This window comes from Coturnix japonica, chromosome 4, assembly GCF_001577835.2.
Source record: "Coturnix japonica isolate 7356 chromosome 4, Coturnix japonica 2.1, whole genome shotgun sequence".
NCBI classification, from domain to species: Eukaryota; Metazoa; Chordata; class Aves; order Galliformes; family Phasianidae; genus Coturnix; species Coturnix japonica.
Genome location: NC_029519.1, coordinates 15,575,871 through 15,601,410, shown reverse-complemented (window position 1 = coordinate 15,601,410; position 25,540 = coordinate 15,575,871). Strand labels below are relative to the sequence as shown.

Below are 25,540 nucleotides of genomic sequence, written 5' to 3'. Positions count from 1 at the left end.
GCCGCGCCGTCGCAGCACAGCGTCCCCTGCCGCGCCGGAGGACGAGCGGCCGCACAGAGCATGGCGGCCGTGGCGGTGGGCAAGGCGGCCGGAGCGGCCTACGGGCACGGAGAGAGCGGCGGAGGCAGCGGAGGCTTCCTGGGGCCGCGGGTGCCGGCCGAGGTAGAGGCGATGGCCCGCGGCCTGCACGAAGTAGGCAAGGAGACGTTCCGCCGCCTGCTGAAAGGTACGGCCCAGCGCCGGGCTGCGGCTGGAAGGAAGCGCAGGGGGCTGCAGGGGTGGAGGGAAACAACGCTCCAGGACCCTCATCATGTTTGTGGCCCTTCAGTGGACTCTCTCTAGGAGTTCCCTTTTGGACTGAGGAGCGCAGAATGGGACTCTGCTGCCTCCTTTCCACTCTGTTTTGCACCAGAAACCCTTAGTCCTCAGTCCTTTTAACCTATTCTATGTAGGGCTGTGACCCTGCTGTGTTCATCCTTTCTACTAACTGCCTCTCAGGCTTTTTCTTAGTCAATAGGAACTCAAAGCATCTGGTAGCTGTCAAGGTTTGGGTTTTTTGTCTGTTTTAAAGTCTCTGAGTGTTCCTGCATATTGTCAGTAACAAAGCAATGTAGCCAGGATTTCCTTATGGCAACTGAATGCGATAAAGCTACATATAGGGGTACCGGGGACAAAAGTTCCTGCAGACGTGGGGCTGTATTTGCAGCCCATTGCTGGGGCAGTGGAGAGCAAAAACTGTCTTGACTGCCCCAGAGCGCTGTGCAGGATGGCTGAACTGTCAGCCCCGTTTTGGTGTGTCATACCTGCTTGCTACCCTAGGGGGAGCAAACAGCCCCTCGGATCTCAGGGTAGGGCGAGTAAATAATGCCCTGTTGGGTCATTACAGTGCTGGTGTCCGCCGCTGCTGGCAGGGTGGGCTCGCAGGCTCTTGTAGGGCTGGCAGAGGTATCCACGAGTCTTCTCTTCTTGATGGTCTGTGTGATTAACAGCTGCAAAACGCTGCAGGTCTTGGAAGACGACAGGCTGTGTTGAAGTTGCTCCGGTGCTTGCACCAAGTTGTCTTTTTGAGGATGTTACTGTCGATTTATCACTAAATAATAATTAATTATCAAATTAGATAGTGCTTCACATGCCTGCTTGGTTGAAGAGATAATAACAGTATTCAACATTATCTCAGGCTAATCCTGTATTGTAGGCTCTGCTAAAATAGAAGTTTGTGATCCCACGTATCATCTACTGGGAGCAAGTGGCTTAGCAGAGAGATTTCTTTGGGATGTTTTTAACCAGTTGTTAAGGTTGGGCTGTAGGAAGAAGATGTATTGTCATAAAAGCTGTCTAGACAAATTGGAGCTGTATTTTAATAGGTGAGTAGTAGTCAGCAACCTGTGTCCTGCACTGCATGTGATGTAATAAAAGACCTCAGTGGTGATATGCATTTGGCTTTTTCAGTAAATTGTGACAGCTTCACATCTGGAAAAATGTCAGCACACTGAACAAGTAAAATCAGGGATATAGGAGATGTTTGCTGTCTCCAGGTCTTCCACTTTTTAAAGGGATCTTGCATTGCTTTCTTATTCACAGTCACTGTGAATGCACTGGAAGGAAAAGACTGCAAAGAAGCTGTCAAGCTGATTGCAGAAAGCACCGATCTCTCCGAGGAGCAGCTTGCTTTCCTCATTTCTGGCATGTATACCCTTCTCCGAGAAGCACTGAGACTCCCCATATCGACTTTCAAACAAGAAGTAAGTTGTGGGAGGGCCTGGAGCCTTAATCAGTTACAGCTGTGCCACATGTGAGTTACCGTCTTAATGCTGTTTGCCAGAGTGAGGAGCTTCACGTGAACATATTGTTCCAAGTTAGTTAGAAAAAACTGTTAGAAACATAGAGATCTTTTTGTTTGGATAGGTTTATAGTGAGCTGTTAAATCTGTTCTGGTCAGAACAGTGTAGTGGAAACTGGGAGAAAGTGCTATAGATGTTGTTAATGCTATAGATGTTGTCTGTGAATGTGTGTACACTTGCCATGGTCCTGACTCGTATTCCCTTTTCATGACTATTTTCTTTTTTCTGTTATATTACCTTAATTCCTGATTTTATCTTTGCGTGAGGAAACCTCTTCTGAGTTTCTCGTTTGACACCTCCCTCTAGTTAACAGGCCATGTCCTTATTCACCCAGGTATATTGGGAAAACACATATTGCAGGAAACACAGACAGTGCTCATCTTTTGCCACTGCCTTTCTGTTGTCATAGTTGAAACAAGTTACTGCAAATCATACGCGAGAATAAGGTCGTGTAATTACTCTAAAGACAAAGAGCGTGTCAGTAGCTACATGAAAGAAATGGCCGCGGTGCAGCCTTCAAAACATCAAATCTTCTGAGAGATTTAGGCCTTTAAAATTAATTTCTCACAAATTAATTGACCGCTTCTGGAAATTCTTTGCAGTGAGTAACCTGTCATTTCACATTTACTGGCACTTGAGACTAACACTTTTGGGTGGGAGATAGAAAGCAAGTAGCTACTGTTAATTCACTTGGTAAGAAACTTTCTTTCATGACTACCCTGTAAAATTTCACCTTTGTCTTTCTAGGTTTTTAAGGAAGACCTGAAGGAGCTCAGGTATGCCTGTTAATGCCTGTTTTTTTTCCCATCTGTTTGTTTCTCATTACTTTTATGTAACTGCCTTCCCAAGTCAACTTTTTTTACACAACAAAGTTGGTATAGAAATTACCTGTAAATAACACATAACGCATCTGTTGCCAAATGTCATACAAAGCCAGAGGAAAAAAACAGGTGTTGTGTAAGGCTTGATTTAGCACTGAGCATGAGCAGTAAATTTTGCATGCTGAGGAGACTGGTCTAATTTAGTCTGTAATGTAGGTTATGCAAATGTGAGTGACCTTCTCTTTGCCATCCCCACCTTGCCCTGCAGTATATTTTAGCATGTTTGGTAAGATAGTGATAACGTTACAGAAGCTAAGAAACTGCCCTACTTCTTTTTCTTCTTTGAAAGGCCAATGATATAACACTCAAGAAACCTTGCTCAGTTATGATCTCTTCTGCCAGTTACCCAACAAAACGTAATATTTGTTACATTAGTCTGTTCAGAGTATCTGTGAATAGAATTTCATATTCTAAAAGCCAGATTTCAGATAGTAATGATCTTTATAGGCTTTTCCTATCTCCGTAGTTGAGAATAACTGCAGTTGATGCTTCCATCTGTAGAGAAACTTCTGCACCAACCAAGGTTCAAATATTGTAAGATATTAATTTCCTACAGTTCTTTGCATTCTGATTTCTATCTAGGATAAAAGGATTTCTACTTCCTTCTTTTCTCATCCTTATTTGTCAGTTAACCTGCGCAGGGTTTCCTGTTCTCATTTCTCGTGCATTCTAGTTTGATCTTTTCAGTGAAGCTGAGAATTAGCCTGTCTAATTCCATCCATCCAGAGTCTTGTAGTTCTGAATTTCCTGGTGATGCAGCTGGTATTGGCTTCTAGTTTTATTGGAAAGCGAGAGTCTGGGAAACATGCCCACTTGTGGTGAATTAGGTCAGTACTGCTGGTTTCATAGGATTGCCATCCCATAGCCCATATTTTTTTGTCCTGACTAACTCAGCCAGTGAGAATGAAATCATACTAAATTTTGGATGCTGTTTTTTTCCTTCCTTTAATAACTTTGTGGCTCAGAACAATAACATGAGATTGAAACATCCTTATGGTAGATCTTATTCTCAGAATGTTCCTTTGAAAAATGATTACCACCTGTAGCTCAGGCCAGAGCTGCATCATATTCTGTGTCCAAACTGATTTGTATGTGCTAAGATGCTTGAGTTGGGAACAGAATTTTCAGCAAAGTCATTAACTGTGGGGCAAAAATAAGGCAAGCATAATGGTAGCACTAATGCTTCTATGTTAGTGACCCACAGTCTTACTGTCAAACAAGTCTTGTGATAATTATCTTAGTAATTGTATTATAACCCTCCTTTCTTCAGCTTTTCTGCTACATTCAGAGGCTATTTGATGGATTAAGTGATATGCTTATACAGGTAGTATAGGTAATGCGTGCAGAAACTCTCATCTCTTTGGAGAGACACATGCAACTAAAAAATCAGTCTAGTCTCCCCTCCTCAGTTCCTGGTTTGCCTCAGTTGGCTGCCTTACTAGTATAAATTCAGTTCTGTTCGAGGTCTTTTCCAACCTGGGTAATTCTATGATAAGTACTATCTAAAAACCTGTTTAAACCCCACTTTTTCTTGAAAGGGTTCAAACTCAAATAATAGCCATTTCATTTTCCCACTGTGTGAGTTGATGAGTTGTTTCCCCACCCACCCCCCCCCACTACAAGCCCTTTAGGACAGGTAACTTCTTTGTTTGCTTTGATTGTCTTTGATAGACTGCTGTGTATCTCAAGGCAGCGGTAAATGATGTCTCAGGGCACTGATTCATACTCAGTGTTGGATTTAACTGTGGCAGCTGAAGCAGTTACTTCCTCCACTTGTCCAGCATGCCTCTCTGTAGGAGGTTACTGTCTCTGTGCAAAGGCAGCTGAACAGATAATGTTTGCTCTGCAGTCTTTGCGGTTCACAGCCTGATATATTGAACTGGAAATCAACAGCAGCTTATTTGTAAAGCAACAGCAGTGGAGGAATGGTAAAGTAGTGGAGTGCAAAAGGCAGATGGAATGAGTTAGTCTGTTCACCTTGTTTTAATGGTCTCATCAAATTTATCCGTGTCCGCCCCATGCTAGATATATTCTTCTTTGTAAGTACTCTTAGCTACAAGGGCTTCTGTTTTTACTTTCAAGGGAGCAAATTATTCTGTCTTCTTTTCCTTGCACTTTTAAGGTGAAAGTGAAATGAAATGTATAGGCTTGGGATGTTTATATTATCTGCCTTCTGCACTTGTCAGAGCCATCCATAAAACTTCTTTACTAAGAGAAATTAGGCAAATACAGGGTTCTTCTGAAACTCGCTGTTGCCATTTTAGGTAGCACAGGAAGTTGTAGCACAGCTTTTAGGGTTCTTGTAAAAACAGCCTGTCCTCCTGAGAGCATATACTGAGTCAATACTGAAGTGCTTACATAAGAGATGATGGAAGTTTAAAGCAATGCAAAATGGAAAATGTTGATACTATTTTTGTGTTCTGCAGTAAGTTTTTGCAGCTAAGTTCATATATTTGTGGTTACAAAACACTTGCCTATTTCCTATTGCTCTTTTCTTTAAGGATACCAGAAGATTTCATCACGGACTTTTCCAGTATCGTCTTTGGTAACAGGTCAGTATTTTTATGTATCATGTGTTGTGCAACCCTGCTGATGTACATATTCCAAGCCTGTTGAAGAAACAGCAGAATTCTCTAAACTCATGAGAGGAAGATTTGTCCCATTATTTGGATTCAGTGTAAATATCTGTCATTCATGGGTATGTATGCAGTAAGTAGCTTTTTTTTTCATTTTTTTCTTTGATTACCATCAGTTTTTGCCATGTTCTGTATCCTCTGTAAAATGCATCATAACCTACAGATGAAGGGTAGATTGCAGAATTAAGTGTTCTTATCACCACCATCATTGCAAGTTAGAGCAAAAGTGAAAGGTTTTTGTTGAGAAATAAGCTACGAGCATCCTTCTACATGCTGTGATTCATAGAAACTTTCTCAGGCAGCATTTTATCATGTCTTAATGTACAGCTGAATTCAGACTGAGTGACTTGATGATACATATGCTAGCTGTTACTCATTCACCAAGCAATATACCTCCTTACCTTCAGACAGTGTACCAGTCAAAAGCTTCTTGAAAAGGCTCTTTGCTTTTCCTTAGAGGGATTCCCTTTTATTCTGTATGTTCTCTACTCAATTATATTTATCTTCCTCTGTATGTTGAAATTGCTTTAACTTCTTGCATATGCAGAGCTTTCCTCCTTGAGAGGTGAGGTCACTCAGCACATGGCATCACCAACCCAGAGCTGTTTCAGATATACTGACAACCATCCTTGCGGTGTCTCACTTCCCCTCACAAAGGTCCGAATGCTGCTACCAACATTTAAAATATTTTTAATTTCCTTGGTTAAAATCTTGATTTAAAATGAATGGTTCATGGAGTAAAAGATAAATCCAGCCTTCTCATATTTTCATTGTTATTCTGTTTGAATTATAGGTGTGAAAGAATGCAGAATTCATGGCTGCAAAGTGGAAATATTGTTTGCAGTGGAGAACGAAGTTAAATTTAGATGTCATTTGAAGCATGCATGATTGTCTGTTTTCTACTGTGAAATCACGATGCTGGAAAATTTAGCTTTTTCTCATTTCAAAAGCTGTGATTATCCAGTGTAATCTTGCTCTGTGTTTTAAGATCAGAGAAGAGCACCTCAGATTTGATTTCTAGACAGATCTGCTTTTATAATCGTAAGTGTAGTAGTGAATCATGCATATGCTTATTGAATTGTAAATATATATGACTGTGATGATAAGAGAAGTATTAAGAAGTAGCATCTGATCAAAAATTCAGTATGAGCCACATAACCCAGAAAAATCAATTCTGGAGTTTTTAATACTTTTTCTGGCATCTTATCCTATTTTTGACATTTTGTTCATTAAAGAACAACTCTGAAGTGCTGGGAATTTAACATTCTTATTTCTGTGTCTCCATAGTTCCAACAAACTGTATAGACTGAAAAGGAAATAAAACTTGGCACATTCACATTATAAAATAAGTGTATGAAATTAAAACTAGCCGTAACTTCCCCAACTTTGAATGTTTGTAGTAAATGTACTGCATTTTTTTAGGTAGCATAGCTGTAGGTTCTTTAGGAGTGAGTATTTTGTGCACCATTTGACACATACTCGTTTATATATTTTCTCTCTTCAGCGGCTTGCTGGGCTATATGGTTATGTGCATCGCAACCCATCCCAAATCTGTCTTCAGTTTTGATATTGCTATGTCAGTTACTGCTCCACATTCTCAAATCTTCCATCTTCAATTGCTCTGTTGCATCCTTTGGCAGGTGATGTTCCTGTCGGCAGGCATACCGTTTTGGATGTTCTGTAATTCATCCATATTGCTTTACTCATTCTAACTTCTGTCTTAGGCACCATATGTGTGGTGACAGTGTATTGCAGCTGTTGGCACAGAGATTTTATCAAATATAGTTATATTCCATAGGTTGTGGATTCAAGGTCCGTTGAGTCTTTTTCTGTTCCATTTTGCTATTTCTCTTGGAAGCTGATTAAGGGTATGTTGGCCACTACGCACATTATCAGCCTTACAGGATTCTTGCAGTTGTAATCCTCTCCACCCTGAGAAGGTGCTGACAGGAGCTGAATCTGAGCTATAAAAACTGTGACTCTAAAGGGCCAGTATTGAAGTGCAGTCCATTTTGGCCACAGGAATGCCATAATTTAACAGTCTCTGTTTGGATACTGCTGACCTTTCCCATCACTGCAAACTGTAACATCTTCCTGTTATCCCTGTTCATTCTGTGCCCAGTGCTGCTGCTACACTGAATGGACTGTTCTCCATTGAAGGGAGTCAGCGTGTCTTAAGGATGCAGCAGCAGTGTGGCTGGTTTTAGGCATTTCCCAAATTAAGCAATACTCTGGCAGCAATTCACCACTGAGGGAAAGGCCTATTCTTATTGTTTAATCCTGCTAATGACCGCTCTGGACTGTGACTCCTTATGGTTGCACCCAGCTGTGTGACCTACTTCCTATGCAGTACTCTGTAGTGTGTAGGAACCAGCTGATCTATTTTCTCTGCTCATTACTTTGTTGTACCGTTTGGGATGTATGTCACTTCTGACCAGCACTGCCCCCCAGAAAAGTATGCATTCTTTTTTATATTACTTTTGCTAAATGCAAGAGTGTTGGAGGATCTTAGCCTATCAGTATTTGGTACCTTATCAAATTATTAATCTTTCTCAGCAGTTTCTAAAAGGACCAGCTCACTTGCACAAAAGAGTCCGAGTTCCTACAGTCCCTGATTTGTTCAGAGAGGATTCCTTTCTGAGGTAAACTCTGTAATTAGATTAGCCTGATTCTTCCTGTAATATATGTAATAAAGAAAGTCTGGGCCTTCTCAAACAGTAGTCTAGACAGAAGTTATGAAGGTTGTGTTGGAGTTGAGTCATATATTACATAAGGAATTTGGAGGTTGAAAAGTATACTCGATTAGCATGAGCCACTATGTGATTTTTTTTTTTTTTATTTTGCTTCAGAATACTCTCTAATGTCATTACATTTAAATCACTGCTGTGAGCAAATGCTGGGTGCTTTCTGTTGAAGGAGCATGGTGAGCTTAGTCCAGCTTTGTGGCTTGAGTCATCTGTCGTCTGTTCTTGTTTGCTTGTTCCTGCTGGAACTCATTCAGACCCATTGGGTCATCTGTGTGGGTGACTGAGCTCTGGCACAGGTTGTCCAGAGAAGTTGTGGAGTCATCTTCCTTGGAGGTATTCAGAACATGCCTGGACGTGGTCCTGGGCAGCCTATCCTAAGTAGTCCTGCTTGAGCAGGGGGTTGAACCACGTATCCCTCTAAACTCAACCATTCCATGAAATCTCTCTAGGTGATGATAGATCTACAACAAGAAACAAGTTCCAGACAGGTTTGTTCTGAGGAATCTTATTCTCCCTTTAGATTGTTGTTGCTTTTGTGAATTTGCATTTCAGCTTCTCATTTCTGATTTGCTCTATAGGCGTCCTGCTTCTGAAGGCACAGCTCTGATGCAAGCAACAAGGCTGCCAAGTGTCCAGGACTTCAAGTGGAGAGTGGATGTAGCTATATCCACAAGGTAAAAAACAAAATTCTGCATGACCAAGGAAGATATTTTGTCCCAGGTTAAACTGACTTCCTGTGCTGCCTAAAATATTAACAGTGTTGAAGTGTATCTTACTGCATTAAATGGTAAGATACAGAGGGATTTTTTTTTAACACTGTATGCCAGCTGATATGCAAAAGGTTACATGTACTTATCAACAAGCTGCTGTCTTCATCTTCTGATAGTGATTTTTTTTTTATGCTTCTTATTTGTTTACTCTCTAAAACTCCTGTGCTACAATCATTTAACTCCAAGTTTTGGTCTGTCATTATTTTAAGACATGACAGATTTGATACAACTTCACAGTCCTCGCTGATAACGGAAGCAATTAGATGGATTGAGCCACAAGCAGCCAGCCAGGCCCTTAGTTTCATTGGAGAAAGGGAGGGAAATTGTCTATCCAGCTTCTCAAGTAGGCTATCATTTATGTTTAGTGTGTGTTAAATAAAATTCCATATCCTATTTACATATCTACTGCTGTAGATTTTACAGAGAGGCTTCAAAAGAGCACCTTCACATTGCCTTAGTTATACAATTGCTTATTGACCTGCCTTCTAATTTCTTTCACAAAACAGGAATAAAAGCCTCTGTGTGATCATCTTGTCTATGCCTGAAGTGAATGAATTCTTCCTGTCTGCCACAGCAGAGGCAGTTATGGGATGGATCTTTGGCTAGACAGGAAGTAGAAATCTTTTATTATTTTCCCGATTTTTGTTTCAATCTCACCAAGACTAACCAAGATGAAAGAAATTAGAAGATGATCCAGTATTTGTCAGTAGATGAAATTGTTAGCACAAGAGACTTCTTGTTGTGTTCCTGCATTGCAGGATCTGAGGGAGGGTTCAGTCTCACTGCTGACGTAGATGACAAGAAAAAGGTCTCCTAAGTAAAAACTGTGATAGCCACAAGCTACAAGTTCAAGTGACTCTCAGATGAACAGTGTTGTAAGCACTGCAAAGGTATCACGATGCAGAAAGATCTGTACCTATAAGAGAACAAAATGTACAGATAAACATCCTCAGATACAACTCTTGCAAGCTGTGGGCAAATCCTATGATTGCTTTCCAAACAGTACAGAAGCAACGCGTTACCCTTTTCTATTTTCCTTCTTATTTTCCTTTACAGTCATCCTCCCCATGGGAATTCTTGTTTATTATCCAGCATCAGCCTCTGTGGAGAGGCATGGCTTCTGGCTGTAACGCCTGTCAGTACCTGAGTAGGTTTTGGCAGCATCTGTTGATGAATCCTGCACAACAGTGACTCATTTCCCCTCTTTGGGTCATCATGTAAAATAAATAGCAATCCACAAATTTAGGATGGAGGCTGAGGAAGCTTGGTTCCTCAGATGAGATGGCAGTTGAAAGAATGAAGGAATTGAAAGAGTTAATACAACATAGAAAACTGCACTAAAAAAGCCCCATGAATTACTGCTAGCCAGAGTTGGTCAGCTCTTATAGTTTGTGTAAAATGAAAATCCTCCTGTTAGCATTTTCTTGCCGTTATTAAGATATTCAGACTCTTTAGTCTAAATTGTGAGGTAAGTTTGACAGGACTCCCATCTTCGTGACTTTCCAACCAGCCAGGTACCTGACCCTGTAATAAAAATTACTAATGTAAAGCCAATAGGAACATCTTAAATTGTTACTGTACAATGGCATACTTGTCACACTGCTGATGTTTATTGTTGTAATACTAATAATGTAAATAATTTCAGTTCACTGGCCCGTGCTCTTCAACCATCCATTTTAATGCTGATGAAGCTTTCAGATGGGACAGCTCATCGCTTCGAAGTAAGTCTGATTGCCATAACAAATAAAAAAGAAGGCACTTAAAGTTCTTTTTAGGAAGTTGAACTACTATCTAAAACATTAAAGTTTTTGTAAACAGTGCATTGTCAGTTTGCTTTCCTCCATGTCCCCTGCAACCACATACAGTGTGTATAACTGATTGCCAACCAAAATCATTTCATACCTTGTTCTTATGCACATTTGGCTGAGAGCTCATTTGTTATACAAATATTAGTTATATTAGTTACTGGAAAGTACTGTTGCATAACACCTAGTTTGTTTTAAAGTTATAGTTTTGGTATCAGCTGTAACTTCTATACCTCATGATGGCTTTTTAGAGGAGAAAAATTACTAGGGTAGTTTATATAGGATATGATGCACTTGTGAACCTCCTGACTGGTAAAACATTCTCTACTGTGGCACAGGTAGTTTGGTTTTCTTTAGCACTGACTTCACTGCTAGAAAGAAAGTAAAAAGCTTATGTGTTTTTTACCTCAGCATTGGTCAGTGGCAGCATTTCTTATGCTGTATGTAATGGCTTGCAAAATACAAAACAAAAAACATACATTCTTCCATGTTTTAACATTTGAAATAGAATGCTATTTGTTCTTTAGATAACATGGTAGTGTGCATAGGAGTTCAGTGCATAACAGTCATTATCACATTTGACCTCCTAAAAGATTTTTACTTCAGTTCATGTAGTAGTAGTAGTCTGGAAGAAGCACCAAAGCACTCTAGGCTCAGAGAGTTGGACTGATTTTAGTGTAATGTTTCACAATACAGCTGTTGGGGAAGGTATGAACTCTGTGCTACATCGCCAGGCGTTGGGGGTTTCGCTTCACAGAAGATCAGATTCACCCCAGTGTGGTTAGTCCTCAGAGCAGCCTGTTAGCCTTCTCTGAGATCTTCCATGGAACTTAAGTGATACCTTGGACTTCAGGTCAACTCTTCTCAGCACGTTGAGTTTCACTTAATTAAAGCTAGCACATGCTCTTAATTGTTACGATTTGGGGCTTTGCTTCTAGTCTGCGGTAGAGATGTGTTGCTGTGCCTGGCTGGTGCATGCAGAAGTGCGGATACCTGATAGCAAATTGGATGCCTCATTTTTCGAGTCAGCTGTTTGCTGCTGCCAAGGTCTGAATACCAAAGATCTGGCTGTAAAAGGGATTTTTGTATGATGAGCGATCTTCCTGCAGATAGTAGCTCCTTGATCCAAAACCAAATGCAGGTAAGCATAGTTCTCATCCCTTCAGTTTTCCTTCATTCCAGCAAGTACCGGTTGTCCCGTTATCCAACAGGGATTATGTAAATTGATAAAACACGAAGATTATCCCATTATGAACAGTTTTTAAAAGTGTGTCACAGAAAGAGTCTGTGTAGACAAAGAAGTAAAGTAAATTGGCTAGTGCTTTGCTAAGCAGTCTGGGCCTGCACTGGCGCAGGCACAGGCATTTGTGCACTGCACTGATGTTAATCTCTGCCCCTCAATCTATGCCTGTGTTCAGATGTGTTCTCAGAAGGGCCTTAATAGTGCTTAATATACTTCCTTCTATTTGGCTTCTCAAGCTTGAAATGGTACAGGAAAGTCCATGAGTCTTCTTGCCTCCTCTCAGCCCTCGCAGTGAGTCTCATCCACGTAAAATCATAACTTATTGGTGCCATATTTGCATGATCCACAGAGAGCAGACATTATACTTCTATAACCTGATTTTACCTCTTAGCCTTTGAAAAGCTGATCTCCTTAGCTCTGAGGCTTGTGCTTAAACAAGTGCCTGCTATCAGTTTGTCCAGTTACTTTTGTAGCATTTGCAATGCTGAATGGCAGCACATTGTTCTTTGCTCTCTCAGGCTGTCATCTCTTTGAAGATGTTATCTCATTAGCTTATTCAGTAGTCTAATTTATGAAACTAACTGTAAACTTACAGTCAGTGCACACAGCCATAAGGCTTCTTCTCCACTGCTGCAGTTACTCATCATTAATCCCTTGTAAAACCAGGTTTTAAGAAGGATAGATGTTGAGATAGGGAAACGTGCTGTATTCAGTTTGAATAAAGAACTACTGCGTTCATTAGTTAGATAGTTTTTAGTGGTAGTAGTGGAGAGTTAGGGTAGGTCCTGAGCTGGCTAAGCCTGTGGTTTCATTAGTTGGTTTGCTGTGCACTTTTACTGCATCAGTCTGGTTCAGACGTTCATCTATTGCTTGTGATGATTGGATACATTAGTCTGTCTGATATTCCCATGTTAGTTGCAAGTGTTGTGTGAGTGAGGAGAGGAAGTTTCCTTTGTGGGGAGTTGCACTATCTTGAAATCAGTGCTGCAATTTCTGTTAATTAAACTGTGATTTCTAGTCAACTAGCAGGAGCTCTTCTGTCATTCTGGCTTTAGCTAATCTTGGCCATCCTTAAATTGCCATAACTTTTTAGTGGTGTTGAGATCACATCTGTTTTCTCTTCTTGTGTAAAATGAGAACGTCCCGTGGCTGTTTTCCAGGTTGAATTCTGTCTTCTCATGTCAAAGCAAAAAAATAATAGGCTCTTGGGTGGCCCTTCTTTAGCTGTAGCATTCAAGTGCTTTAAAGACAAAGGCAGCAGATGGTTTGACAGAAGTCAGAACTGGCTCCAAATTAAAAGGCCCACAGATCATGAACCTTGACTGAATCTACTGATCCACCCTTCTTTTTCTTAATGGAACATTAGCAGTGGGAAATAATTGCTTTGGGAACTGTAGACCAGCGTGTAGGTCAGGGTGGATGTTTATTTTACTGTTCTAAAACCTAAAGAAATATCAGGAAAAAAACTGATTCTTTCAGGAACTGTGAAGAGCTACTAGAGTATTTCATGTTTCACAATACCTTCTTAGACCTCACATTTTTGTATGAGGACTCTGCAAGAGTTTGGTGTTACTGAGATCCAACTCTTGATATATACAGAGATAACTACTGTTCTTTGACGGCAGAAGCTTCTCTTCCATTCATACATTATGAAGACAAATGGCCACTGTGAGATTTATTAACCTGCAATCCTTTGTCTTAAGTGTAATATATATATATATGTGTGTGTGTGTGTGTTTATTATTATTATTTATTTATTTTATTTATGTTAAAGAGAGATTGAACTGACACTCCATAGGCATGCTCTGCCTAAAGTATCTAACCTGCCTCATGCTGGTTAAACTGAACCTTCTGTTTCAGGTGCCAGTTGCGAAGTTCCAGGAGCTGAGATACAACGTAGCCCTTATCCTGAAGGAGATGAATGATTTGGAGAAAAGAAGCGTACTGAAAATCCAGGACTGAGCTCTTCTGTAACTGGGATGTTGTCAGAACAGATGTGAAACCTTCAGGGATTTTTGTGAAGGTTAAAGTGTGGGACCATCACCACTTTGCCTGTCTTATAACTGCAAAGTAGCATTTATTATGTCTGCTGTAAATATTTTTTCAATTCAAGTGTTAAAAGCACAAGCTCTTTTCTTAAGACTTAGATAAAAAAACCAAAAAATATATTGATGAAAAAGTATAATCCTATTTGCAAGCATTTTTTGCATGATTCATCAAAACATTTTTTAAATAACTATCTTAAATGTAAGAACCATTTCGTCCTGATTATGATTCATCACTCTAATTATTTTTGAAAGCCTGCTACCGGAAGCACCATCAGTGTGTATCAGAAGAAAGCCCAGCAACGTGTCAAATAAAAAACACAACAGCAACAACTATTGTGCTGTAGTATGACAAATGTGAATTTGAGTTTGGTGTAAGTAAAATTGCTGTCTGGTTTCTTGATAAGTGACTCAAGTATAGGCTCATATACTCAAAAGCTAATTTTGAAGATGTATGGGTTGAACTAATTCAGTGGAACTGCGGAAGGTGAAATGTATAATCTAAGTCTTTACCTGGATGATCAGTATACACTAAACTGGAGTCATCTTGTAGATAGTGGAAATGTCTGCTTTGTTTCACGTATTTCCCATTTGTCAGCTGAGTCGTCTGGGTCTTATTACAGGGCAGAAACCTCTAGCATGGTAACAGTATCCGGCAGCAGAAGACAGTAGCCTTGTAGGTCACTACAGCTAATATATTCCTTAGCAACAAACCAGACCCCAGGGTGAGGAGACTGTATCCAGCCCCTGGGATGAAAGTCAGAGGTGAAAGTATATCCAAACAATACCCAGTGAGCATGGGCTGAAGGCTCGTTGCTCCATTTGTAACGCTTGAAAGAACTCCCTTAACTGGAAGCATATGTTTTAAGTCTCATTTATACTCAATGGGACCACAAATATGTCCCTAAGGGCTTTGCTAAGAAGGGATGCATTCCTGAGTCAGTGCCTGAAAGAGTTTTCCCCCAGGAGTAAGGACATGGAGACTGAACAGCTGAACAGCACAGCTCATGGGCCTCGGCGTGGGGTTTACCCACCTGTCACAGGTAGTTCAGAACACATATCACAGAATCACAGAATGACCCGGGTTGGAAGGGACCTCAAGGATCATGTAGTTCCAACCCCCCTGCCTGGCAGGGCCACCAAACATGCACACATTTACTAGATCGTTTGTGTTGCCAGGGCCCGTCCAACCTGGTCTTGAACACCTCCAAGGACGGGGCATCCAACGTCCCTGGGCAGCCTGTTCCAGGGCCTAACACTCTCTAGCGAATATAACATTGTGGATTCAGGAAGGCTTTTACACTTCCACAGGTGTTTTTGTAGGAAAGGATAACTTGGCTCTTGGATTTTATGAGTCACAATAGCCATAAGATAATACTGTCCTACTTTTTAAGAGGAGTCTTCTTTGATAGCAGTCCATATCAGTGTACAGTCAGCTGAATTGTCACAATCCTGAAAGCCTATCAAACCTATACATAAGTGTCCTGTAGTTTTCATATAAATATGTTGTGATTTTGGACTGTTCAAAAGCCACATGTTCTGTTTGCTGTCTTTGTCGGCCACTCATCAACTTCCCAGTCTGATTCATGTACCTTAACTGCTCTGTGAAGCTCACACCAAAGCAAATAAAAACAAATGAGCCCCAGTAACTTCAAGAGGTCTATAGACTGCATTAATTTGGTGTTTGCTTTTTGGTTTTGCTTTGTGAAGTTTGTTCTGCTTTTTACTGGAATCGTGTTATCACAAAGTGTGAAACAAAACATTTTCTTGTTGTGACTTTGCCCTTTTAAATGTTTATGTGGCTGGAGAATGTACCTCCACTAATGCTATTAGTCAAGTCTTTCAAGACAAATGGAACACTGTGTGAGCGCACAGTGCATTCTGTTGCTCAAGATATCTGCCAAGTACTTTTTTATTGGGCAGCATAAAGTAATCAGTGCATACTTTTATGCTCTAGACACAATCTATTTGTTTGGTGGTTCTCCTGTGACAGCAGTGCTAGGTGTGCACCAGAAATGGGCATGCTTCCTGGCTGCATGCTCATACTCTCTGGAAGCGATGGTTGACCTTATAGTCTTGTTTGTCTTGCTGCACGTTATTACAAGAGTTTGCTGTTATCGGTAGTTTTCTGTGCACACTGACGGGTACTTAAACACTCGGGCTATTCTTACATACAAAAGGAGCTAATTTGAGTGTTGCTTTTGACAGATTATCTTTTTACCACAATGGCTGGTGAGAATGGCTGGCAGACAGTCCCTCAGCTTTGATTAAAATAAGCCTTCAATGGTGAATTATGTATTCAAATATTTTTCAACGTGAAACATCATCTTGATTTGGTACACAATACTCTGGAATTTGAATACCACCAAATTTCTCATGGGAACATTTATCATTTCATTGCGGAATAAAAATAACCTTCTAAAACTCTGGTATGTCTGAGGCAGAACTGATTTTACCAGCTCTAGGTTCAGTTATGCTTCAGAGACATGGTGTGAATCCTCGGTCTTTCACGAAGGGAAAGATCCAGTTTGAATGGGCTGCTTGCTATGTGCATCCCAAGGTCTTGTCAAGCTGATCACTTGATCAGGAGGTGACAAGGGCCTTTCCTGGTTATACCCATAGTTTTGCTGAAATAAACCCCTTTGTTTTTAAGCCCTAAGAAGGATTGGTGGGTTGTTCTTGTTTGTCCTTCTATTTGATGTGCCATTAGTTTCTTTAAACTGGTGGATGTATTTAATATCTTAATCATAGTGATTTTTCTAACCACGTCAAGCAACCATAGTAAATTCCCCTTTACAGCTTTTCTTTCATTTCTTTATGGCATAGGAGGAATATTAGGCCTCCACTTTTCAAGTGGCTCAGCCATCAGTCCAAAACTGTTCTGATCTATGGACTATTGCAGAGTGTGAGAGCACTTGTGTCTAAACACCTTTATTTATTACGTGGCTTTTAACATCCCGGCTGCCAGCATAGAAGGAGCTCTGTCAGGAAGGATTTGGAATGTCACATTTGGGTTTAGTTTTGTGTATTGGAAGGGAAAGAAACAGGATTACTCACTGGTTTTGTGGTCTCGGTGTGTGATGCAGATTATAGCTCCAGAAGAGGGCTGAAGAATGTAGTCGTGCTTTTACACTGCTCCACCAGCCATTAACTGCTGGAAGAAAACCAGTATTGTGCTCATTGTCATTAAAAGGAAGAAATTAAACCTCCCTTTGTAGAAAAATCATAGAAAGGAGGTGTGCTTTTGCAGAGTGAGTCACCTCCGAGCTGTAACTTCTGTTTAAGTGAGAGATAAATCAGCTCTCAGTCTCCCATGCAATGCAGGTAAGTAGGGGTTTGCAGCCCCACTGCTGCTCCAAAGCCACAGATATCTATGTATGTGAGTATAGGAAAACTCCATGCTTTCAGAATGTAAAATACAACAAAACAAAAGCAGCATATGCAGGTTAATTATGTACCTTCACATGTGCAGCTGTCTTCCCTCGGGAGGTCTCTGTGGAGCTGAGCTGGCTGTTGGAGCAAGGTATTTACAGTGCTGTGCAGCCGTGCCGGTGAGAAGTAAAGCAGTACCTTGCTTTAAAGTATTGTTTGTTAGTGACTGTAACGTTCACTCTGTACTGGCACACCCCACACAATACTCATTCAGCAGAGCTAGCAGAGGCAGAGCTTGCTGGTTCCTTCTTAACAGTCCCAGAGCTGTTGCCCATAGGCATCCACAATGAGATCTTCACTGTTCTTGAGCTTTGGTTAAACATCTGTGTGACCCTCAGCATTAGACAGCTCCCAATATGTAGCAGTTTGCAGGGCACCACTGCTGCTCTGAGTGCTTCAGCCATGTCCCGCTATGTGACCGGGCTCCCAGGGGAATGTGGCACAGTGCTTCTCCAAGAGCCAGTCCCATGCTGGGTGATCAGACCACCAGCCAGCCCTGTGTCTTTTCATGTGCTGTAAATAGCTGTGGAACTTCCTTTCAGAACACAAACCTGATTACATTTTCTATGATCATCTATTTGCATTCCCTCTCTTGAATTCATGTGCTGCTTCTACCGCGGCTCTTATCTCTTTAAGCGTCTGCTATGTAACTATGTAAATACTGTTGGCGTATCCCCGATAGAGAGATTGTCATCGCATCGCTACTGGTAACCAGCGGTTATGTCACTTTCCCTCGCTTGAATAGGCTTTGACTCATAGTGGTTTTCAGGACAATGGTTATAAAATAACACACAGAAGGGCTGCCGAGACGGTCGTTTTGCAATAGAGACAACTGTCGACCTCAAGAAAACATTTTTCCTTTTGTTAAAGCTGTTGTTGTTTCGTAACACGAGGCTTTCTCGCCTGGAAGTTGGAAGACAAGCTGTCTGTGTGCTTTTTTTGTGCATCAGCTGCGGGGACTGCCAGGCTTGTGGTGCAGCTCCTGCGGTGCGCACAGCATCGCTCCACTCAAATAGTTCTTCAATGGTCCTTTCCTGAATCACCCAGTGCTGTGCTGTGCTAATAGCCAGACGGAGCACCCAGCAGTTATTCAATTAACCTTTTTCTTTGTTTATTTCAAGGACTCACTTGGGAACTCTGTACATGGAGATATATTTCCAGAAGCCTTGGGGAGGGAAGCCCAATTTCTGTCAGGTGCAGCAAGCCTCACAGCAGGGCTGTGTGCGGGTGGGATCAGACAGATCACAGAATCACAGAATGACCCGGGTTGGAAGGACCTCAAGGATCATTGTAGTTTCAACCCCCTTGCTGGCAGGGCCACCAACATACCCTTTAGCTTAGATCAGGTTGCCCAGGGCCCCGTCCCTGCATTGAACACCTCCAAGGACGGGGTCAATTCCAAAGCCTCCCGGGCAGCCGGCTGTTCAGGCCTAACATCTCCTATTGAGATTCCCACGGCCCCGTCCGTCCCACTCGGCCGTGACGAGCTGAGGTGGCACAGCTTCAGCGCTGCGCGGCTTCTCGTTAACACAGCGAAGAACCGCGACTCCGGCAGCGCCGCCGGCACCTGCGGAGCGAGGGCGGGTCCGGGGCGAGGCGCGGAGCGGAACCCGAGCACGGCACGGCCCGACGGGGCGCTGACAGGACGCTCCCGCGCTGCCGGTCCGCTGTCTCACCGAGCCGCCCGTCTGTGCGGGCCGGGCCGGCGGCGGCGGTTACAAAACCAGGCGGTTTTGTAACAACCTGCGGGAGCTGCCCAATGAGCGCGGTCTCGCCGCGTCACGTGCCCGCCTTTATATAAGCGGCGTCGGGCCGGGACGCTCCCGGCGCGGGGCGGCGGCAGCATCATGGGCCGAAGGGGCCGAGCCGCGCCCGCGGCGCCACAGCCCACGCGACTCGGCGCCCCCGGCCGCCCGCCCGGCTCCGTCTCCCGTTAGAGGCGGCCGCCCGCCCGCCATGGGCTCCCGGCCGGAGCCGCTGCAGGCGCAGAACTTGGAGGCGGCGAGCGGCAGCCGCGGCCCCGAGTGGCGGGCGCTGCTGGGGCGGGCCGACGCGCTGGCGTTCGGCGGGCGGCTGCACGAGGCGCTGCCGCTGTACCAGCTGGCGTCACGGCAGCGGCAGCTCCGCGCCGAGCAGCTGGACAAGCTGGTGGAGTGCCTGGCGCGGGGCGTGCGGCTCAAGGAGGGGCTGCCGGCCGGGAGCGGCGCCCCGCAGCCTCGGGACCGGGACTGGGACGGCTGCCGCTGCCGCAAGTGCCACGGCTTCTTGTTCGAGCCCGTGTCGCTGCCCTGCGGACACACCTTCTGCAAAAAGTGCCTGGAGACGGACCGCGCGGCCGCCGCGCGCTGCGTGCTGTGCCGGGAGGAGGGCGGCGGGCGGCTGCCGCGGGTCAACGTCATCCTCAGCAACCTGCTGGCCAAGTGGTTCCCGCGCCAGGTGCGGGCTTCGCAGCTCCGCCACGAGGGGAACGTGCTGTACCGGGAGAAGAAGCTGCACGCCGCCCTGCAGAAGTACGACGAGGCGCTCAGCTTAGGTAACGAGCCGGGTCCCGGGTTGGGCGGCGGGGGGAGCTCCGGCCCGGAGCGGAACTGGGTCAGGAGAGCGGCGGTTGCGTAAGGCGGCAGCCCGCGGCCCGGCCGCCCCCCGCCACCCCCCGGCGCCGTTGTGTAACCGCGGGGCGGGAGCGGGGACGCCGCCCCCGGGGCTCCCCGGCACCGCGCCGCGCTCCATGGGGGGGCCGGGCCGCGGGCTGCACGCGGGATGGAGGAGAGGGACGGGAAGGAGGGAAGAGCTCAGGGTTTGAGACTCCGATCCGCTGCCGTCGTGGCGGCTCCGAGTGCTGCCCCGCACGTGTCGCTCCCCGCCCGGTGCCCGTTTATGCAATTTATACCGAGTTATATAATGCGCCGCCGCCGTTCCGCTGGAGTTGCACAGGAGAGGTTTCCGTATTTAATTTACTACGGAGTTATTTCGGGGTTGCTTAGATTGGGCTTTGGTACAGTTTGGTAGGTGCGGTGAGTGTTTAAAAATAACGTTCTAAGGAATCAAACTTACGTAACTGTTTTTAAACTGGGTTAATCGACCAACTTTTCTGTTTCCTGCAGCTCCCAACGACCACTTACTATACAGCAACCGGTCCCAGATTAACTCGACTCTGAAAGCTTGTGAGGATGCGCTGCACGATGCCGAGGCAGCATGCAGGCTGCAGCCCTACTGGCTGAAAGTGAGTCCTGAGCCCCAGCGTGCTGTGCTTACAGACCTTGGTGCTGTGCTGAGAAAGCCATTCCTTGCTCAGAGCTGACTGATTTAGGAGGCTCCTGTGGCTCATGGGCACTGGAGCTCCATGGGGTGAAGGGAAAGCAGTAATCCTGCAGGAGTTGGCGTTGCTGTCTGTGAGCCAGTGGGATTTTGAGTCCGTGAGCTGTCTCCTAAAACTGAGTGCCGTGCTTCTATTTTGATAGAAGAAAACAAGCACTTGTTAGGATCTTCATGTGGAGGGAGCAGATTTGTCTGAGAGCAGCTGGGCTCAGGGACGCTGTGGGAATTGTATCTGCCAGAGAACACCTCAGCTCTACTGCTGGGGCTCTCATCGCTGTGCTTTGAAACTTGGGCACTGATGGTGTCACAGGCTGAGGGGCTGTGTCAGTGAGCTCTCCCTGATGGCTGTGTTTCATTGCAGGGTCATTTAAGGAAAGGCCAGGCGCTGGCTAATCTAGGGAAAACAGAAGAAGCTTTAAGAGAGTTTCTGTTCTGCCTTGCTCTGGACATGGGGAACAAGACGGCGAAGTCTGAGGCTCAGAAGGTACGGTCCCCAAATCATGTAAACTGCATTGTTTTCATTGACCTGTCATAGAGAGTGTAAGGTGTTTCTCCTTCCTCTCCTTTCCCTTGTTAATTCAGAGAGGCATGGGGGGGGAGGGAGGTGTGTCCTGGCTGCTGCTCACTCTTGGGCTGATGTCTGCCCCTTCCTTAAAGATAGGGAGACAGCAAGAGTGCAGGCACTAAGCAGGTAGATATTACATAGAAACAATTAGTGTTAGCACCAGCAAACCTGAAGTGAACTGCTAATAATCATTACCCACTGACTTCTGTGATTTCCTGTTTTCAAATTTCTCATGTTTCGTGGCTTGGCACCACATTGCCAGTGAGCAAGAGGGAGCTGGTATGGTGCATTGCATGGGGCTGGGATGCTGAGCCAACACACAGAGCCCAGCATGCTCTGCTGGGAGCAGCTGCTTTCTTCCACCATGGTTACGCTGTGACCGAGGTGGGGAGAGAAGCATTCAGCAAAGAGCTGCTTTAAGATAGTTTATAATGGTTGCTGCTAATAATTAATGTTTAAACCAACAGAGCAGATCTGCAGCCTTTTTTCAGTCACAGACGAAGCTGCTGTGTGTGTGCTTAAAGGGGTTTTGTACAATGTGCTGGTGTGGTGTTGTCCACCTCTTGAATAATACTACGATTACCGTGAATGGGTGTCTTGACAATTGATCTCTTTTGTTGTGCAGCTGAGAGGTTTTGCAGCACAGTGATAGCTTGTGATAATAAAACCATAACCCTTTTAGTTTCATTGCACTGCACACTCTTTCACAGCACCACACCCAGCATTGGGGTTGGAGCTCTGTGGCTTTGAATGCTCTGAAAGCACTCTGCCACTCGTGCAGTGAAACACTGCTCATGAAAGTAACCAGGTTTATAGCCTGGTTGGCCGTAGTGCAATCAGGTCTTTTATCTCACTTTGCATAGGGTTCTGTCTCCTGTGATATTTATTTTTTTTATCAGGTTTTGGGGTTTGATGGGACTTTTTTTTTTTCCCCTGCGGTGTTCCATGCAGAATTTCACTGTCATTGTATCATGGTTTGTTTTCATAGTCATGCTATGAAGGGAGAATTGCTGTGCATTAGAGCAGGAAGATCATATGTTCGGATGTGTTTCTAGATTCAGACCCCAAACAGCTTTGTCCGAGACACCCAATTTCAAGCAGTGGGGATCTGAGAAAAACATGGCTGATAACGGCCAACAGAATGACTTGTGCACTCATCTGACACAGAGTTCAGCCGTGATGCAATGTCTTGCTGGGCTGTTTCCAAGGCCGTTTGCATAACAATGACATACTACTTTTTTTACCATGTTCTTTGGGTGCAACTGTGATGTTCTGCCCCTGCTAAGCACCTGTCCGTGGTGTGGGATCAGCTTCCTTAGACTGTGACAGAATCACTTCAGCACTATTTTGAAATCCATTTCTTGAAGTGTGAGAATTTCCCATAGTCTGTTTCATTTATGATCGCTAGAAAAGTGTGATCTGCAAGTGGCAGAAGCTGCTGCTCAGTGTAAGTTCACCTACGTTCTGATAGCAAATGAAGGAATGGCATTTTTCTGCTGCCTGTGTTTTTTTAATATTCTCTTGTATAAATGAATTAGAAGTAGTTCCAGCTTAGTGTATTGGAACAACATAAGTGCATATGGGTGAAGCCTGTGAGATGAGTGCTTCCTGTGCTCTGTAAAAGCAGCTGGAAGTTTCTGACGTGCAGGAGCAACAACAAGGTGTTGGGGACTTGTGATGAGTTCTGAGCCACAGGACAAAGGTCTGCGTGTAACTGGAGGGTGCTCCATGATTTGTGGTCCTGTTGAGCTCCCAAAATCTCTCTGTGGGGCCTGCACTGCACCAGCTTTGCCATTTTTTCTCTCATCCCTGTCTGAAGGGCTCTTGAAAAGGGTGTTGTGTTGTTGCTTTTTTTAAATGAAGGGTATTTCTGTCAGCCACTCCCTTACTTGCTTTGTCATGTAGAGGTTGCGAGGAAGGAACTAAGCAGTGAAGTATTCTGTTTTATATCACAGCTTCTACTTAGTTTGTTTTCACTCATCCCGGGAAATGCTCAGGAACACTTACCCGATATCCTGCAGCTGTTGTCACATCACTCTAGATTAAAGGGGAACCTCCTAAGTTCAGTGGGATCTGGAGGCACCAGCCATGCCCTGCAGAGGTTGCTCAAGGTAACGAATGAGTCTGCTGTGTGGTTCTTCATTTTTCTGTGTGTTGTGTGTTCTCGTGGGGAAGCCTTTCCTTTTCATCTCTGGGCAATGGGGTGATGTGTTTTCTCAGACATACTCCTTTACAGGGCATAGAAAGCAGTGCAGATCTGCTGAAGCCTCTTGAACTGACTTCTTTAGAAAATGTATACAGGCAATGAGCTGTGCGTAGCTTATCCAAGACGCTGGCAGGAGAACAGAGCCTCTGCTGTGTGGGTTAGGATGCCCTCCAAGGGCTCAGAATGCCCAAATTTGGGGTTTTATGGTCAGTTACAGTTCAAACTATGTCAGAACAAAGTCATCCTGCGTTCAGGCTCTATAAACCAAGAGACCACTGTGGGCTAGTTGATGTATTTTACACTGCTCCACAAGTTTGTTCTCACAGCTGGAATACTGAGAACTGCTGAAAAGGTTTAAGTTAGTGGGTTTGTGTAAGGACTGCTTTTCCTTCATTAAAACCTGAACTGTGAGGATATGATCTGCCTATACCATACCTGTATGAGAAAACTTTACTGATTCTTAGAAACAGAAGCAGTGGTTTTTGCTCAGCCTTGCTGAAGATAAGCAGTGCCATCTGGAAGGACTGTTCTGAAAGGAAATCCTCCCATAGGACCCTGTCATGAAGTCAGTTGTTTGAGGGACAGCTTGGTCATCTTTCTACATGTTAAACATTACCACAGCATCTGCTTTTTGGTTCATGTGTGGTGTGGATGTGACAGGCAGATAGGTGATGTCCTGTGACTGCTCTGTGCTGCAATGGGAACAGCAACAGTTGTTTGATCTTTTGTGGAGGTAGTCTGTCACACAGAAGGGAGCTCTGTGCTTCTTCTTTCCTGCTGTCAATTTAGTGTTGATACTGCTTCCTTTGAGTAGAACCTCATGGTATAATCAATACATATTATTAAGATTAGATTATTAAAGCATAATCAAGTGATAGCAGTGTATTAAACCTGAGATTTAGATGAATCTCTGCCTAAATCAGGTACTAAGAGCATGCAGTGAAGCCACACATAAGGGCTGAAAGTACTGAGTGGTGCTGGAGGGTGGGTGTTGTCTGCATACATCTGACAGTCAAGCCATGCCCCTGCAGAGCAATCCTCAAACTACTGTTCTGGAGCTACAAAGTCCTTCCTGTTGAGCCACAGCATGAAGGACTTGACAGGTTTGGGTGTTTTTTCTTACTATGTGGCTGAAGGTGGATGTTCTAATGTCAGCTCTCTCTTTGAACAGGTAAATGTGGAACAGAAAAAGGGCTTTCCTGTTCAAGAGGAACCAAATGTAACTAATTCTGGCTGTTTAAGAAAGTCTTTGCAAACCACAGAGAGTAGAGAGAACTGCTCAGAGGAAGAGAACAAGCCCACCTCTGTGCCAGAGCCTGCCTTCCTCATGTCTGAGAAATGTGGCCTCCTGAAAAGGAAGGGCTGCTTGGAGGAGGCGAGGGCTGCAGAGGTGCCCTGCAAGCTCCTGAAGAAAGGTATGTGGAACTGATGTACCGTAGTGTGATGCTATGTGTAGGAGATATGCAGAGATGCTCAGTGGTTCAGCAGTTTGCATGTCAATGTTTAAACATTGGATGTTGGTTGTAGTTGGCACAGGCTGTTTATGCTTTTGCAGCAGCATGCAATCATATGGTAATGTATTTTCTTATCGTTGTTGCTAGATACAGCCGATACGAAGGGAAGTAGCACTGGGCAACATACTCCATTTGAATCTGTGGATCCATCGGATCTGGATTGCTCCCTGTGTATGAGGTACTGATTATTTCCTCTTGGATATCGTGAGCTTGTAGAAAACCCCTTCCTTTTACAATCTAACATCTTCTAGCTGAGCAGTGTGGAGTTTTCCCACTGATCTGAAACTGGTTCTTATTAGAATTAGTCATCCCTTAATGTGTTTCTCGACGTTTGGTTCTGAGCACTGTGGTGAATAACCATGGGTTGGGCTGCCCCAGGTTGGTGATGGGAAGGACATGAGGTCCTGGTGAGAGCTGAGCACATTAATGGATGTGTCACATTTCCCTTTCCCGTCACTTAGACACAGCTACCCACTTGTGCAGTGCACACAGCCACAGGTTTCACCTTTGGAATTTATAGAACTGTGTATGATATCA

At 44.1% G+C, this 25,540-nt stretch overlaps 2 protein-coding genes across 3 annotated transcripts in view; both read left to right on the top strand.

Moving 5' to 3' along the window:
* Positions 1 to 19: 19 nt before the first annotated feature.
* COMMD5 (COMM domain containing 5) lies at positions 20 to 14,371 on the top strand. Its single transcript, XM_015860793.2, has 7 exons — positions 20 to 226; positions 1,582 to 1,742; positions 2,589 to 2,617; positions 5,224 to 5,274; positions 8,684 to 8,779; positions 10,521 to 10,596; positions 13,784 to 14,371. Exons 1-7 carry the CDS (start codon positions 61 to 63, stop codon positions 13,883 to 13,885), a joined length of 681 nt encoding a protein of 226 aa, XP_015716279.1. The 5' UTR covers positions 20 to 60; the 3' UTR covers positions 13,886 to 14,371.
* Positions 14,372 to 19,275: 4,904 nt separating this feature from the next.
* The window catches only part of LONRF3 (LON peptidase N-terminal domain and ring finger 3), a 17,199-nt gene continuing 10,934 nt past the window's right edge, over positions 19,276 to 25,540 (top strand). The window contains exons 1-6 of one of the 2 annotated variants that reach the window (XM_015860775.2): positions 19,283 to 19,933; positions 20,505 to 20,623; positions 21,080 to 21,202; positions 23,239 to 23,394; positions 24,661 to 24,904; positions 25,091 to 25,181. In XM_015860775.2, coding sequence (XP_015716261.1) covers positions 19,357 to 19,933; positions 20,505 to 20,623; positions 21,080 to 21,202; positions 23,239 to 23,394; positions 24,661 to 24,904; positions 25,091 to 25,181 — 1,310 coding nt within the window. In that variant the 5' untranslated portion in view covers positions 19,283 to 19,356. Of the gene's footprint in view, positions 19,934 to 20,504; positions 20,624 to 21,079; positions 21,203 to 23,238; positions 23,395 to 24,660; positions 24,905 to 25,090; positions 25,182 to 25,540 lie in introns of both variants that reach the window. The other variant, XM_015860777.2, reaches the window with a different exon arrangement.